Source organism: Anabrus simplex, unplaced genomic scaffold, assembly GCF_040414725.1.
Source record: "Anabrus simplex isolate iqAnaSimp1 unplaced genomic scaffold, ASM4041472v1 ctg00000125.1, whole genome shotgun sequence".
Classification (NCBI taxonomy): Eukaryota; Metazoa; Arthropoda; class Insecta; order Orthoptera; family Tettigoniidae; genus Anabrus; species Anabrus simplex.
Window position 1 is genome coordinate 565,673 of NW_027130074.1, and position 18,055 is coordinate 583,727.

At 38.0% G+C, this 18,055-nt stretch overlaps 1 protein-coding gene across 1 annotated transcript in view; it reads left to right on the forward strand.

The window, feature by feature from the left end:
* Nucleotides 1-16,379, forward strand: part of LOC137503446 (zinc finger protein OZF-like) — a gene marked incomplete at its 3' end in the record, with an annotated part of 113,055 nt that extends 96,676 nt beyond the window's left edge. Inside the window, exons 6-8 of the mRNA XM_068231032.1 lie at nt 4,325-4,512; nt 8,882-8,959; nt 16,284-16,379. Of these exons, the coding sequence (XP_068087133.1) occupies nt 4,325-4,512; nt 8,882-8,959; nt 16,284-16,379 (362 nt within the window). The remainder of the gene's footprint in view (nt 1-4,324; nt 4,513-8,881; nt 8,960-16,283) is intronic.
* Between the last annotated feature and the right edge of the window lie 1,676 nt (nt 16,380-18,055).

Here is an 18,055-nt window from a genome sequence, read left to right on the forward strand (position 1 = left end):
ATAAACAATATAAAGCAACTTACCTTAGACGGGCACTCATCTTTATTCCTCTCGATAGATCTCAAATTCCTAGCAGGCGTCGCCGCCAACAAAGAGTCCAATAAAACCCTCTGTTGATTTCGGGCATTGTAGGGATAATGTAAAACAGAGTTGTCAGATATGTGGTGCGAGTAACGATCTGTAGGAGAAAATCTGAAATAATGCGCACTGGTACCGTACGGAATGGCAGGGCAACCTACCTGCTCTCTGGGGATCAGAAGAACCAAACCTGTAGGGATGGGTGAAGTTTTTCTTTTTCTGGAAGAGTTCTGTTTGTTCCGGTTACGAAAAAATGCTTTGTTCAGAATAACTGTTCCAATAACAGTTCCGCCTCTCAATGTTAGTTTCATGCTTGACTTTTAATGTCTGTAGAAGACGCTGAAACATGGCTTTTATCACAGAAAATGTGTATTAATAAAACATGAGAAAGGAACAAGTAATTAAATTAAATTAATTTTTAGGTTTGATCTGTTGTTATATGTTCAATTTTCAGGTATTTCATAATAAAAAATAGTTTCTACAGACAGTGAAACAGTCATATATTACCTAAGATGCTTATATGACAAATGAACACAGATGCTAGTAAAATATGAAACATGTAGGCCTTGTTCAATAACATTTGGTGTATGGATATTGCTGTGTTTTATATAGCTGTATGCATAATAGTCTATTTCTAACAATTCTTATGAACAAATTGCAGTGGATAGCACAGAACAAATAGCCGTAAATCGCGGTACCTGAATACTTTGACGATGCACGTGGTTTCAAGCAGCAAGAATTCATACGAATAAAGATTAAAAATCAGTGTCATGCATACCTTCGCTGTCTGTCAAAATGCTGACTAAGATGCGCGCCCCTACGTGTTACAGTTTCATATTTCGAGGGTTCCCTTCCCCTTGCCTGGATGGTCCAGTGCAGTCAATTTTCAAAGAACTTCAAAACCAGTGCAGAGAAATAGCACTCACATTCGCCCGGAGTCTGAACAATCAGACAGCCAGCGGAGCGGAACATGCGCGGTTCTCACACACCTAGACCAATAAGGAGAGTTGGATTCGATCTTGGACCAATCCCGCCGAGTGCAGGCGATACGGAACACTGTTCTTTCGGAACAGGGTGTTGCTATACCAGTCCCTACGAGTGCAGGCGATACGGAACACTGTTTTTTCGGAACAGAGTGTTGCTTGACTGATCCCATCGAGAGCAGGGCCTTGTTTTATAAGATATTTTTCACTTATAATGTTTATTAATATTATGAGTAGTACAGAGGCTCCGTGGCTCATGTGGCAGCGCACCGGTCTCTCACCACTGGGTTCAGAGGTTCAAATCCCGGTCGCTCCATGTGAGATTTGTGCTGGACAAAGCGGAGGCGGGACAGGTTTTTCTCAGTTAACTCCCGCTTTCCCTTCATATTTCTTTCCAGCAAGACTCTCCAGTAATATTTCATTTCATCTGTCATTCATTAATCTTTGCCCCAGAGGAGTGCGACAGGCTAGATGGGGACTTCATTCATTCTATTCCTGAACCGGTCAAATGACGTTTCATAGAGGTATCGGGTAATATTATTAGTTAGGCTTATTAGTTTAAGAGTACAAATTATTAGTACGCTACGAAGAAGTTAAAGATGACAAATGTGAAATTCTAGGTGTATAGCTCATTTCTAAAGATAATATGGCAACTTTATGTCTTTAGAGTGTACATATTGGGAAAGGGTAGCACTGACGCTAAATCAGAATTATTTGATAAGCTAATCAGAAACGTGGGAAACGACATGGAAAGGAATGTGATTGTAGCGGGAGATCTGTATTTACCAAATGTCAATTGGGAATGTAATGCGAACGGCAGGAAGGGTGACCAACAAATGACAAGCAAGCTAATATGGGACGGACAGCTGATTCAGAATGTGATGAAACTAACTAGAGGCAAAAATATCCTGGACGTGGTGCTGATAATACCAGATGAGCTCTATAGAGAAACCGAAGTAATAGATGGTACCGGTATTGGTGATCATGAAGCTGTTATTGACGTAGTTAAAAATAAATTATGGAAAGGAAGGTCGAAAAGTATTAGGCAGTACCATATTGCTGATAAAGCAGGTATTAGGGAGGTTTTATAAAGTGAGTATGAATGGTGGAAAGCGGTACATGAAAATGTAAACAGACTCTGGGGTGGGTTTAAAGCAATTGTTGAGGAATGCGAAAATAGGTCAGTGCCTTTAAAGGTGGTAATGAGTGGTAAATACCCACATTATTAAATAGAAAAGTAAAGATGCTAAGAAGAAGGTGCAGACTGGAAAGAAATAGAGTTAGAAATGGCTGTGGAAATAAGGAGGAATTGAAGGAACTTACTTGGAAACTGAATCTAGCAAAGCCAGCTAAGGATAACATGAAGGCAAGCATAATTGGTAGTCATACAAATTCCCTTGCATATTTCAATAATAATAATAATAATAATAATAATAATAATAATAATAATAATAATAATAATAATAATAATAATAATAATAATAATAATAATAAAAACTCTACGATTTAATTTCTGTTATACGACGAATTGGATCTTGAAATTCAGCCAGTTGTTCCTTCCTTCCATGGCTGTCCACATACGTTACGACTTATGGACCCGTTGTCGTATTATTTTTCTCCTCTGAAGCAACTAACATCAAATTTGTTTATTCCCATCTGTTGATACCCGGAGATGTTCATTTTCTATTATAGATCCTCTTTGGGCCAGACATAGCCGGACATTATACCAAATGCAGTAGAGCTATACGCGACTTACGGATATAACCATGTTCAAATGTGAGACAATTCGATGGTGGTGCTCCTAGTGAGTTGACCTGGAAAGTCGCGCTAAAAGCAAATATCAATGGAAATGCATATACGAAAATGGATAAATAAATTACGTCCAGAAAGAAAGTATTATTGAGATATTAACTTCGAAGTTGCTAAAGCAATTCTGGATTAATGAATGAAGAATTATTTAAAAGGTTATTATTTAAAGACTGAAATTAGACATATAAACAAGATGTGAAATGGACTGCTGTGAAAGGGATTGATCTTTCATTTATGTATTACTTTTTTTGCTTTAGCATTCCTGCCTGAACTTTTACAGTTAGATTTGTCTTTTTTCTCATTTAAAAACATTGGATCATCACATTAAGACACTTGTCAGTAAAAATATCGGCACATTCCTTACCCACATGATGCAATGAATTAACATTTAAAAGCAGGACAATTTTCCTCTTAACATGAAGCCTACCAACAGAAAGAAAAATCTGTAAAAGGCCGGCTTTAATCTGAGAAGAGGGATAAGAGAAAGAAAAGTATAAAGGTATGAAAATGTTGTCGATAGTGATGCTTTGAGGAATATTTGAATATTGAATATTGAAGGTTATCTGCTGTACTATACAATAAAGTATGCGTATTATATTTTAAGCCAGTTAAAATATGGGTCGAGCAGGTCAGAAGATTATGAAGTACTATAAAAATCTCTTTGTCACTGGAAGAATATATATATGCAAATACAATATTATTGTTCTTGTCATGAGGGTAGCGAAAGAAAGACCGCGCATTCTTCTCTACTTCATAGTTACAGCACATACATTTCCCCTCGTGTTGGAAGGAGATATCAAGGAATGACACACGCTACTATTGAATTATGTCAACTCACTGAAAACGCATAAATAACACCAAAAATTTCACAAACAAATACACGTGCTCTTATGACAGAATCAGCAGTTCTCAGGTCTACTCGCTAGAGAGAGCTCTGTCCCTCGATATCTCGCTGAGAGTCGCGTATTGTCTCTACTGTATTTGTATACCCAGTGCTCTTTTCAGTAAGTATCGTATAATTCCACATACTAAGGTGCGATCCCTACATAGTAATAACAAAGAAGGTTACAGTTTTACGAGCTTTAAAAACTGTGAGATAAGGTGTTTATTATTCACCATAAATAAGTGGTTACGTGTGTTGTGAAGTGTTTCATTCAAAATTATTGGAACTGGGTGTCAGTTAAATACTGAGCCCAACCAGATATCAAGGAGAAGAAGAAGAAGAAGTGTTGTATACTTGGGAGTTTCTAGCGGTAATACCTTTTGTAAATTCAGCCTATTGTACTGCTGTTGTGCGGTGCACACGTCTTGCTCCGGTCACTGGTGCAGCGGCTTTTTCCTGTCTGTAGATAAGTAGAGTGTTTTATGTTTGTGTTTGTATCCTAGTAATTTTCTTTTGTGTTTTTTTCTGGTGCTAGTATAGGGTAATTCCTTTTGGACTATTATGTCTGTAGATAGTGGTGGTGGCCCTTTAGGCCGACCTCCTGATATTGGTAAAGGTGCCGTGAGTAAGGATTTACACATGGACGTTAGTAATACTGCTACCCAACGAGACAGTTCTCAAGATGCAATACGTGATTCGGATCAGCGCCCGCACGTTCCTGTATCTACCTATTCTACCACTCATCTTGGCCCTTACATAGTATTTGTCGAATCGATTGATTCTACAAATAAAATAGGACATATTCACCCTATGGCTCTGGGACGGATTTTCTACGAGAGGCAAATTGGTGACGTCAAGGCCATACATAGGAAGGGAAGAAATAGAATTCAAGTTACTTTCATGTCTAGTAAGGCTGCAAACGCCTTTCTTTCTCATCCCATTCTTACAGAAAAGAAATTGACAGCTTTTATTCCGTCTTCGAATATTCAGCGAGTAGGGGTCATACGGGGAGTAGACACTACTATTTCCGAATCCGACATTCTCACCTATTTAGACTCCCCATATCCTGTAGTGAAAGTACAACGTCTAAATAGACGTTCATCTAAAGACGGAAAAACTGAATATATCCCTACAGGTACTGTGAAGGTTGTATTCGAGAGTCAACAACTTCCGAAAAGTGTGTCCATTTTTAAAGTCATGTTAGAGGTTCAGGCCTTTATATTCTCTCCTTTATTATGCAAACGATGTCAGCGGTATGGACACACCGCTACTAATTGTCGTTCCAGGGAGCCGAGATGTGGAAAGTGTTCCCTTACTCATTCTACTGAAGATTGCACTCACCAAGTCGTTAAATGTGCTAACTGTGGCGGAAATCATCCTGCGGGAGCAGAACATTGTGAAATCCATAAACAACAAAAAGAAATTAAACGCATTATGAGTGTTGAAAACAAATCATATTTTGAAGTGAAAAACTATTTTGCCCCATTACAGTCCCTATCTAACCCCCTTCTGATGCCCCAACATTTTCCTCCTTTACCCACTAGATCATCTCAATCGGACGAAACTCTCCCTCGAAAGCGTAAATTTACTATGGTGGTTAGTAACCCTTCACGCCCACCCGTTAAACCAGGTTATGACAGGGCATCATATCTTAATTTGATCAGTAATCCGAAGACGGTTCCAGAACATTCTGGAACTCCAGTCGTGCGTTTGATACCTGCTACTTCTAACGAGCCTGCATCTACATCACGGAAGCCCAGTCCTCAAGGGCAACCTTCGGATCCCCACGCGCCAATATCGGCATCTCCCTCTGTCATGGCTTTACATAGTAAATCAAACGTTAATTCTAATGAACGATGTCGAAACGCCTTTAACACATTTGCAGATATAATCGCAGAAATTGAAACAACCGGCATATGGAAGCAAAAGTTACAATCAGCATATGATGAGATGTTTCGATACGTGGGACCTTCCCCTACTGTCAATGTAAAACATGCGGATACTGCAATGGAATTGTCGGAGCATATTAAATAAGAAACATGAATTAGTGAGTTTGATAAATTCTTTTGATATTCTGGAATATTAAAAGCTCTCATTTGTACAATCCCGAACATACCAATAATTGGTACATTCAACATTTACGCAAATTAAGTTATGACTTGTTCCTCCGTAATGTTAAAGTATTATTCGCATGGATTCCGGGCCATTCTGGAATACACGGTAACGTCTCAGCGGATATCCTAGCTAAAGAGGCCGCCCAGGGTACTGGATTGGATTACTATATCGCAGTTCCACACACAGACTTATGGGAACACTGTCGTCACTTCATCCACGATCAGTGATGTGCAGTATGGCGCCGAACTTCCCAGTTGAAAGGTAAGCACTTATTCACGCTTATGTCTGATATTCCTCATAAACCGTGGTTCGCCTTTGGTAACTACACTCGGGGTCATATTCCTACAATCATACGGCTCCGCTTAAATCATGTGTGTACGCCTGCTCATCTCTATCGCCTTAATCTTATCGAAAGTAACTTATGTCCATGCGGTCGGGCAGTAGGTACTGTCAACCATATCTTTTTTTAGTGTCAGACATATGAACATCACCGTCGCGAATTCATAGCTCAGTTTCTTCATGCGGGTTACCAACTGCCGTTAAATGTTTCGTGTTTACTGTTTCACCCGACTTTTCGCGTTGTAGACTTAATACTTAATTTTTTAGTTACCTGTAACATACAATTGTAACCTTTTCCTTTCCTATAGGTACGAACTTTCGCATCCCAACCCTTATTTGTGGTCCGGTCTCGTTTGTTTGTAGTAAGACGTCGTGGCAGACCACACAGACGTGAAGCATTAGAACCCTGTGTCCCAGTGTTTTCGTGTTATCCTAGATAGTTTAACCTCCATATTATTGGTATTTTCCTCAGTTTCATTATTACCGGCTGTCATTAGCTTCATTACATAGCTAACCCTACTATCTTGTAGTGTACTGATTTCTTCTAATGTTGGTACCTCTCCTAGACATTAATTATCCCGCAAACCAGTGACTGGACGTAGCGTCTTACGACGATGTCCAACAACTAACCAAGAAGAAGAAGAAGAAGAAGAAGAAGCCTATTGTACTGAATGATAGAAATTACATTTGTTCCTCCTGCTTTGTATTAAGTGATTAAACTACATTAAAATGTTCGGTTTTGTTTCGAAGTGTGAGGTATGTTGTTATATAAGACGCGTATTAGCCAGTTCACCAGCTTATTCCGTTAATCGTGCTACAGATTTTCTTTATTGGGGAATCGTGATTTCTATCATTTTACACTGTGTTCACAGCATCTAACATATTGGTGGTAATGTTGAAGTTTCAATAATTTACTTTTACTCAGTTGAGAACCGTAATAAGTTAATACTAATCTTTCTGTTTCAGTATTCTAGCGTACATATTTTTATATTTAATACTTTTAATTTTTCTTAAATTTTAGGCTTACCTAAGCATTAAAAGTGTATACTTCTATAACTAGCTTTCTTCTTGAAAACTCCTGGCCTTTGCCTTACAAGTGTCGGCAAGTCATATGTTGTAACAATGTACCGTGCAATTACATTTAGAGGAATGAGGAATTTTTCTGAAGAGCTACGCAGGTGAAGAAATGCGGATCGTAGTTTCAGAAAGAAATTACAAGATGTAGTGTATAATTTTAATTATTGTGTTAATGTGTTATTTACCTCTGTGTGCGATTTAAAAGTGAAGCTGTGAATGTTGAGTTTTTCTTTACACTGTCGGCTGCGAAAGATGGTAGTAGGGTTCACAATCTTGAGAGTTGTTCCGTTTAGGTTATCTGGAATATTATCTGAATATGTAGAATTCTTGGTATATAAGTGTTGGTATGGAGATTCGTCTGTATCATATCATCACCCCACAACACAGCTATATCCAGTAATTAGTCCTCATGTTTTATTTATCAGTAGGATGCCTCTCCTTCAAAACATATTTCCTGATAATTATTGGTGTGTAAAATTTCTTCTTCAGGGGTGAGTGGCGGTGAGATTGCATGGGTTCGAATTGCGCGATGGGCAGCCCAGAAATTGTTTCCGTGGTTTCCCCACCTGTCACTATCAGTGGATTTCGGTGGATCACCGCGCTAAATTAGTAATGCTGTCGCACCTAACCTAACGTGTCACTACCAGTGGTTTTCGGTGGATCACCGCGCTAAATTAGTAATGCTGTCGGCAGCCCTGAAGATGGTTTACCGTGGTTTCCCATTTTCACACCACGCAAATGCTGGGGCTGTACCTTAATTAAGGCCACGGCCACTTCCTTCCCATTCCCACCTATCTGTGTCAGTGCGATTACGTGTTTTTCGGTGAATCACAATTGCTTTCGTAAAGGATGCTAGGGGCTGTTGGCCGCTTCGCGGCCCTAACATGGGGGCTTATGCCCACCGACCCCCTTTTGCTTGTCTCTAGACCAATGGTTTTGCCACTAGCCGGACTTAACCAAACCAGATCAGTGCTTTTCCTACTTGCCGGACGTACTTAATATTCGTAAAGTTTTCGCGAAATCAAGTCAGCCCCATCATATCGCGCCGTTAATATCTATTTCACTATCCAACTGGTCAATTTTTAACCCAATCTAGTGGCTGTGAATTGTGTTACGCAGTCTCAAACAGCTAAATATACCAGACCATTATTTCATACATTTAGCGGCTGCTACACGTTCCTTCGAATTATCCGCCATGTTTGCAAACATCAACTCGCTAAACACGTCTTACATGACGTCATATAGACGCACGAGCAGCAGCCGCGGAGCCCGTGCTCGCCTGTGCCGGCGGATCCTGGACTTATACCATGTAAAACTAGGGGACTATGATCTCGATATCGACAGATATGTTAAATTAGATATCCAATGGATGTGATCATTGTGTTAGAGGTCATGTAAAACTGGAAGTCTTTAGCTATGATCATTACATCCGTAATAGAAAACTTGAAATCCTATAAGTACGATCACGGTGTCAACAATCATTTAAAATTTTGAGCCTTTTTGGTATGATCATATTATTGACAGTCATATAGAATTACATGTTTGTTGCTAAATCTGTTGACAAATAATGTAAGTAGCAACCTTCTAACTACTTCAGGTGCAGTGTGAAATGGACCTGGAAGTAAACATCAAAGAGGAACCAGCCTGGCTTGAAGGAACAAGAAATGCATCACTTGTAAGTCCCATTCCAGATAACTGTATAGAGATCATAATTTAACCCTTAGTAGCTGAATAAGTTTGACTGGGGCAAAATTTACTGTGTGCTTACCCAACGTTAATGCCAGCAGTCTTCATTTACTGCATGGGTGTCTAGGCATGATATTTCTCTGTTTTGTTTCTTAGCTTAGCAGTATGTTATAGCGTGCTACAAAGAGCTGCCAACTCTTAGGAACTACAAACAACAGTAGTTGTGGCATAAGCCCCCAGATTAGGGCCGTTGAGTGGACAATTGGCCTCTAGCATTTACTAGTGTTTGATAGTGGCAAAAAGCTGAATTATTGTTGTGGGCTTGATAGTGAAGGAACCTTGGTTAAGGCCAGCTAGTGACGAATTTGTGATAGGCATTGTTCAAGATTGAGTTTTCAGGGCATTTCATGTGTTAAGTACCCATTGACTGACTGTGAGTTGTTTAATTGTTTACCTCTGTTGGTTATTGAAATTGATTTCTGGAGGGTGTGTGGTTATGAATTTATTCTTCATGGTATAATACTGAAATCTTTGTGGGTTTGAAATCATTTCCTATCATATGTCAGCCAATTGCAGTCCTAGTAGTTGCTGAAATGGTGGAAAATGGTGGGTGCTAGATTGAATGAGGTTATGGCCAGTAGGTCCCTGGCTCTCATGGTGAACATAATTTTCCTCCAAAAGAAATTCCAAGTAAGATTTGCATCATTCAACCTTCTGTACAATGTCGCTAATGTTGGGTGAGCATGTGGTGAATTCTGCCTTGGCAGTTTGCTGTGAGTATAGCTCGTCTAAAGCAAACACCCTGATGGAGGCGGAGATGCAGTGGAATATTTTTGAGAAGAATCAAGATATTTTCATCATCTTTCCTTGCTTTGTCTGTTGCTAATCTAATCACAGTCCATTACTATCCTCCGAGTGTGAATTTCAGTTCAGTGGCTCTTAATCTGATAGCTCAGATGGTAAACTGATGACATGCTAATTTCGTGTTGGCGAGTGTTATTTGGGTTCGGTCTAGAGGTATGTGACGTAGCACATGCCTGTAGTTGTAGTATCGTGAGAGTGAATTCCTGCGCATCATTCTGGCACCTCAGAGTCTTTGAAAACCTTGAAAGTTGGAAGAGAGATGTTCAGTGAATAACTGTGACTTGGCAGTAATAATTAAAGTTAAATTTCTGCAGTTAATGCACGCTATTCTCAGAATAAATGTGTGTTTGTTGAGTTCTAATTACATGCACTACAGAAGGTAAAGGTGTGTGAACGTATCAATGATGTCAGCGTTTTGCTGTTCAAGATCTTTACCTCTGATATTTCTTGTTATGTTCTGTGTCAGGCCTAAACCTGGCATATGAGCGCACTCCTAAACAAGAACTCTAGTTGTGATATTTTTTTAAAATGATACTGCTTCTAAGTTGTACAGATCTCAAAATGATGTTAAAGAAATGTGTGCTCTTATCGGAAACTGTTGGTGAGTGTGTTAATGTTTGGGTTGGATTAGTCTGTATTTTTTTCTGTCTGTATCAAATTTACTTTAGTTTAGGGGTCATGCCTCTTCTATTTTCCCCTCTGATTAAACTAGAGGATGGTTGACCCATTGTACTTTTTTAAAACAGTAATATCCTCCAACACTACTGCACCAGCATTAGCACCACATGTTAAAAATTATTACTCCTGTCTTCATTAGTGTAATTGAATCACATATGTTTTGTCAGTGTTTTTGAGACTGGATACACCAGTGTGCTAAACAGAATGTCAACACAGGTATGATTACTCTGGGTTACCTCACATCCACAAACTGCTGGAAGATATTTGTGTTAAGGAAAAAGATTTGCTTATGGCTTATGAGAGTTAAAATCTGAATTTGATTTCTCTCAAAATAATTATTTTGCTCAGACATTGAATTCATTTAGAAAGGCAGAATAGTGATTAGCCCGTTTTATTTCTCAAATACATGCCTGTGTCTGTGTTACATAGAGAACCATGTCTAAGGACTCTAGAATATATGATTTCGGGGAAAATTTTCTTTAATGTGCCCCTTCTCAGTGGGCTCCGACACTTTGAGGATTTCATGCACATTAGAAATTAACTTTTCTTTCCTCTTTGTAGTTATTTTCCTCTCCACTTTTTGCATCTTTTTCATCCTTTGCTTACATCAGGTACTGTTGTCTTTCTTCTATATTGAATAGGTTATGCCGGTATATTCTAGAATTTTATACTTGAATACACTTTTATTAAAAATTAACTTATATTAGAATGTAAGCTTTTGATCACACTCCCTCCCTCACATACTTTCGTACAGATGAGGTTTTAAGAATCCATGTGAGAAATTAAAAGGTCTCGTGAAAGTTCATGAAAGACCTTCTGAAACTGCTGATGTACACTACAACACTGCTGATGGTGTTCTCTTCCCCACAGTTCTTTACAGAACACTGCATAACTTAGTTGTAGTAGTAAAATGTTTCATTTGTAGTTGCTTTGAGTTTGGGCTACGTCACAACTTTCCCTGCTATATGATTGTGATAAGCCTTCTTCTTCCATGTTTGTTTTATATTTTCACACTTGCAAGCATTGAAATATGCTGTTTGAAACAGAATTGTATCAATGCAGCATGCAGCCCCTGTGATCTCAACAAAACCACAGTAGAGAATGTGATTCAGATATTTCAAAATGTTTTAATCTGTCTCTAAACCAAAGTCTGTGCTGTGAACAAAGAAATCTTTAGAACAGTTGTAACACATGGAATTGGTTCAAACATTCTCCAAGATTTGATTGATATGATTGGACATACGAAAACAGTACTGTACCAGGAGCAATTAACGGCCTGGGACATTATTTTGTAATGTCAGTGTGCTGCAACGATACGGCCCGACGTGTGAGGAACTGCAACGGCACGCTCAGACAGGCAAACAGCAAGCTGTCTACGTCAGAACTGACGTCATGATCATGTGAACAACGCATGGTACCTTTAGAACATACGAGAAGTATTTCTACTAACTCTTATCCCGTGGCAATATCAAATAATGACTTAAACCATTTTGTAGCCCATGATTTAAATGGCAACATATTTAAATTTTATAAAAATGGGCCCACGGAGTTAAAAGTCATTCCGCAATAAAGAAATGCAATTTTATCAGAAGGGGAGGAAAGCTAACACAGCTGCACGATATAAAAGAGCAGGCATTTGTCCTGGTGAGACAGTTCTCAACTCACAGCAATCACGTAAGCATGCTGTTGACGCAGATATACACGTCGAAAGTCGAACTTAGTAATCGCGTAGGGGTACTCCGCTTGAACTGTCTTCGGACTTGTAGTCCAGTGAAAAATATCGCACTTAGAAATGTTTCAATTATTACTACGATGACTTGGTAGTCTCACCATTTTTAAAGTGTTTAACAATGTTGGTGATAGTAACTTACTTTACATTTTGGACTTTAACTCGAGTGAACTCGACTATTTAAAACTTATAATTTTCTTCTGGACGGAATAACTTAAAACATTTACAACTGATAAACATGTGCATGTTAAGGACATTTTCTTGTAAAAATAATATCTTGTTTACTAAAGCAGACTATCTCATAATTGTGCTTGAAAACACACGTCTAATGACAATTTTGAACTATCAACGTATTTAATCCTTCGTCGCGAGTGCATAATATTGTACCGCTTTCTACTCTACCGCAATCAGGACTTGTAAACATTCGCGAGAGATAACATTTGGACATTTTGAGTAGACTGTGATCTCAGTGTGACAATACTTGTAAGTATTCTCGAGATAATAAGATTCCGTCATTTGAATAGACTGTGATCTGCTTGTGAAAACACTTGTACATATCCTCCGACTGCTATTTTACACGACGATTTCCAGAAGAATAGTTATCAACAATTTACAGCCAGTGTGCACTTAAGACGATACTGTGTTCGTAGGCTGATTCATAAATCTGAAACAGGTCAGATAGGACACTCGGTAATTATTACTAGTCAGTTGAACTGTCTCGTGTTTTTATATCCAGCCAAAAACGCGTTAAAACCTGACAAGTGCCTATTATATTCATGTCTACCTGTCAACGTGGCATTGAAGACGTGGTTTCAACACGGGATTGGAGACGTTGTTTCAGCGACGGACATGGGTCGTTGTCTCAATGAGGGAGTTTAGCGTTGTACCATGGGTGATGACATCACGACACCGGCTGTCAAACATGCTATTCACTGAACTGCATATCTTCACAATCCATTCCTGAATTCCAGATTACTGGTGATGAGTGTTTTTGGATTCTTTGAATTCCACAAGACTATCTTTTCATTGGTGGAATATTAGAATCACTGGTTCTAGATAGCAGTTCAACAAACAGTTTATTCACTCTTACTGGGAATCAATATTCCAACAGTACTATCAGAATATTTAAACTTCTATTCGTAAAGAAATTATAAGATTGAACTTTGTAAGACGAATCATTTTGCGATACTTTGTGAAGTATTAAAAGTTTAAAGAGACTCTAGAGGAGAGTTTCACAATTTCAAGTGTTAAACATTTAGAAAAGACTCTAGGGAAAACTTCTATATTTTCAAGTGAAGGAAACTTAATTTAAATTTAATAATTTTCTCTTTACCCATAATTCAAACGAGTTCAAGAAAAAAATGTAAGAACTTTTCAATGAAGAGATTGTACTTTCAAATGAAAATCATTTTGGAAAGACAGACATTCGTCACAATTAATTTGATATTAAAACTTCAAGACGATATTGAGTCTGTTTATCAAAGTATTTTTGATCAAGCAAATAATAAGGAAAATTCAAGTCCTACTCAATGAAATGAATAAATTTTGTCTTAAAAAATCAGCTATTATTTCGATCAGTGTATACCTCTCAGTACCTCCTCCATAAGGTCCGTTCACCCCTTTGTTGAATCTCATGCCCTTATTCCTTATTCCATATTGTACCGGTAAAAGAGCCCGACTCTCAGATTATATTTTAAAGTAAGCAAGAATATAGTTCTCAGGGCTAAAACTGAGTGAGTACAGGAGGTAGGGTCCTATTTACAAGAAAACTTTGACTCTGACTGAACATGAGTTTATTCATATAAGACATGAAATTGCACATCACCTCCAGGTAGATATAAGCTGTCTTCCACATAGTCCTATAATATGGCTCGGATTCTCCAGTTCACCAAGCCTAGCAGGTTGGAACACGTTCCGGAAGATTCCAGGGACTCCGTACAGAAGCGGCTGGACTGTCTGGGTTGGTAGAAGGTAGAGATGCCTCGAACTTTCGAGGCCCAAGTTGAACCCCGATGATCCTGGTGATGTTGCAGATAATCATTTGCTACCTCAGTCCAATGTGACTGAGAGGGTTGATGTCTCCAAGGTCACTCGCAGTACTGATAAATCTGAGTTCATAAAAACCTCGGGTGATTAACCTATTAGCGATGTCACTGGTTATAATTCGTCAAGACTTTCAAAATTTAACACTCGTAAAATGATATGTCTCTGTATACGAGGAAAATAAATAATTTCAGAGTTCACCACTAGCAAAAGTCTTCGTTTCTGAATAAATACTGGCAAAAAAACACAAGTCCCTTCTCATGAAACTATGACCAAATTTAAAGTTCATCATTGGCGAAGGTACAAGTCTTTGAATGAACACGGACGAAAAACATAAGTCCATCCACATGAAAATCTGAATAGATTTAAAGTTCATCACTGGCGAAATTTATAAAGTTTTGAATCAACACTGGCGAATGTACATGTCTTTGAATGAACATGGACGAAAAACACAAGTCCATCCACATGAATAAATTTACAGTCTATCACTGGCGAAATTTATAAAGTTTTGAATCAACTCTGGCGAATGTACAAGTCTTTGAGTGAACATGGACGAAAAACACAAGTCCATCCACCTGAATAAATTTATAGTCTATCACTGGCAAGGTATCCAAGTCTTTGAGTAAACACAGGTGAAATCCTAAATTTATGTTTTAAAGACGTTGAATGAAGTTAGAGTTCATCACCGGCAAAGTTTATAAGTCTTTGAACCAGTACCGGCAAAAATCACAAATTTATGCTTACGGGAACTTTGAGCACATTCAGAGATCATCACTAGCAAAGTTTATAAATCACTGTTTATTAGAGGAATGAGTCTCTTAACACTCGCAAATATTGCAGGTTCAATTTATGAAGAATTCGTTCTTCAACACAAATAAAACAAGTCTAATTATGAATTTAACACACGTAAATAATACAAGTCCATTTCATGAATAATTGGAAAAATTCCAGTCTCGAACACCCGTAAATATTGTAAGTTCAGTTATGAAGACTTAGAAAATGTTTTTAACACTCGAAATATTGCAAGTCCACTTGAGAATACTTGGAAGAATTCGTTCTCCCACACTCGAAAAAAATACAAGTTCACTTTATGAATACTTAGAAAATTACAGAGTTCCTCGTCGGGACTGTCACTACACGACGATAGTAGCAGCGAGAGTGTCCACGCTGACTACTCAGCTGTAACTGAGTGAACAGGCTACAGTGGGCCCTCCTTTTATTCGATCCGAGACGTCTATGTCACAATACGGCTTGACTGAATATCTCCTGAATCCCTCGATGGATTTACTTGAAACTCGAGCATTGCGACGTTCAGGTGGTCCCAAACAAGATGATATATCGCTCAAGCCGCTAGCGTAATTATTACGGGAGTTACAAAATTTCCCCCGTCGAACATTCCGGAAGATGTGACGTGGAATCTAGAATATACGAGTCCAGGCTGGGAACACGTGGTGTGACGGGCGGGCGGTCTAGCTAGCCCCTGTGGCTACGTTACAGCTCACAGCTGTCCTTCACTCGCTTGCTTGCCCCGCTGACGGTAAACAAACCAGGCGTGCTCAGAACATTACGCGTGATAATTAAATGTCATTTATACTCAAAAAAGACTCGTGTACAGGTCGTAACCGGTACAGTATATTGTCCGGGTACAGTACATACAATTTAGTGTCTATGCCTATGGCAGCTTCCTTCCAAATTCTGTGCGAGATGGCCCCAGTTCTGTCTCTTCTAGGATATATTCTGATATTGCTAGAATGTGTATCACATTTTATATTTGGTTTTCAGTCCCATTCTGTCTCTGACATAAGGAGTGAGGAAGCCCATTCTCAGTACATCCTTTGGTATTAACAATCCTCTGATGGTAGAAATCTTTCTTGAACATAAGTGAAATTTTGAAAGTAACTGTTATACTGGCAGATAATGAATTATCATGTTCATTTGTTGGTGACTGTATTTGTAGATATATGTTTAATGCATACCTAATATGTCTTATTTTCCACAGGAAAGTATTGAACATCTATCAGATATGGTAGTTCTGAAAAATGAAGTTAAATCAGAGTTAACAGAGCCAGGGTCAACACAGGAAAACACCCTTGAGGTAATGTACATGATTTGATAATCCATCTGCAGGTAATTAAAATATTTTAAAAATGGCTCAACAGATATCAGTGGTTGACCGTTCATTTCAATGCATATGATTGATAGTCCTATGGAAATATACTTTTTTATGAGATTGACTGTTTACTTACCTAATTTTCATTTTTCCTTCAAGTTGTTCCACTATCTGGTATTATGTATTGTGTAGCAGTTAGGATTACCCGAAAGACCAGTACCGTGTTATCATTTGTGACCTGGTATTATTCATACCAATACTTTTGGGTTTGTAAGTATTTTTGAACACAGATTTGCTATAAGATACATTCTTTTTTACTGTTAGTGGATACTAGTTGCATCCAAATGAAACACATTTGTATTCTTATTGATTATATTAATTATTGATTTCTAGATAATACAATTATTTGTAGGTATAAGTTGCAAGGGATATGCTTGCTTACTGTGAGCTATCACTTTTATACTACACACATTGTAGCCCTCTTGTGGCAAGCAAAAGTATTCTTATTCTTCCAACTATGATGTTACTAGTGTATTGTAACGTATAGCATTACTTAAACACTTCTGTTTCTGTTTCATACTTCATAACAGATACTGTTTGTGAATAGTCCTTGTATGTTGACCGTTACTCACGTGAACATTTGTTATATGAATGAATCCGTCGCTACCATGATACCCATTTGATCACTGCAATCGTCCACTGCATAGCATTTCTGTCATCTTGTTTCGGTATGAATATGTTGTTATGGGGTATTTCAATGCCCATTTTGCAATGGGCCAAGGACACAAAAATGAATACAGTAAAACAACAGAAAACAACATCAAAGCACAAAATTACCTACTTGGGGCAGCAGCATATGAACATAAAACGTGGAAGGGGCCCAGGATAATAGACAGGTAAGAGGGCAAGATCTTAAATTAGCTCTTAATTAGTCGACAGCTCAAAGTAACCAACACTACCAAATGAAGAGATGCAATTAGAATTGGAGTTAAATATTTACTTAATGAATAAAGAGTTAAATTTCATATTATTCACAATTGAATTACCATTTCTAATGAATAAAATTATAAGAAATATGATCACTAATAACTCTGAATAAATTACTAAAGCAATAAGTATACTGAAAGTTCGACACCTTTCTAGATTATTACTATGAACCTGAGACTCTTTTACAAAATTAATATTTAATGTTAAGGTATACCTCTCTAAGAAATAGAATACTGGCCAGTAACTAAATATTAATCTGATTTCATTGAACTTTGTTTCAATTCATTCTTACATGAATGTTTGAACAATTATGGAAACACGGACGCACACAAACTCAAAATGTGACTTGAACAGCAAATAAAATCACACGGATAAATAAATGAATTTCAATGACAATAATACATGGTAGAAAACTCCCCATACCAATTACAATATTACAATGGAAAAACAATATTAATGGTCCACAATTCTGTGGCTTGGTTCTAACAGAGCCAATGCCATTTTTCATCAAGATTGGGATATTAACTGATACAAACGCGTTTTATCCTGGCCTGCAACGTGTTAAAAGGGCCAATGTCTCTGTTAAGTACTAAACAAACAGTTGATGTTTATTTAAATAAGCCCTTGCCAATAATGTTAGGTTACCAATAAAGATTAGATACCTGGCAATTTTT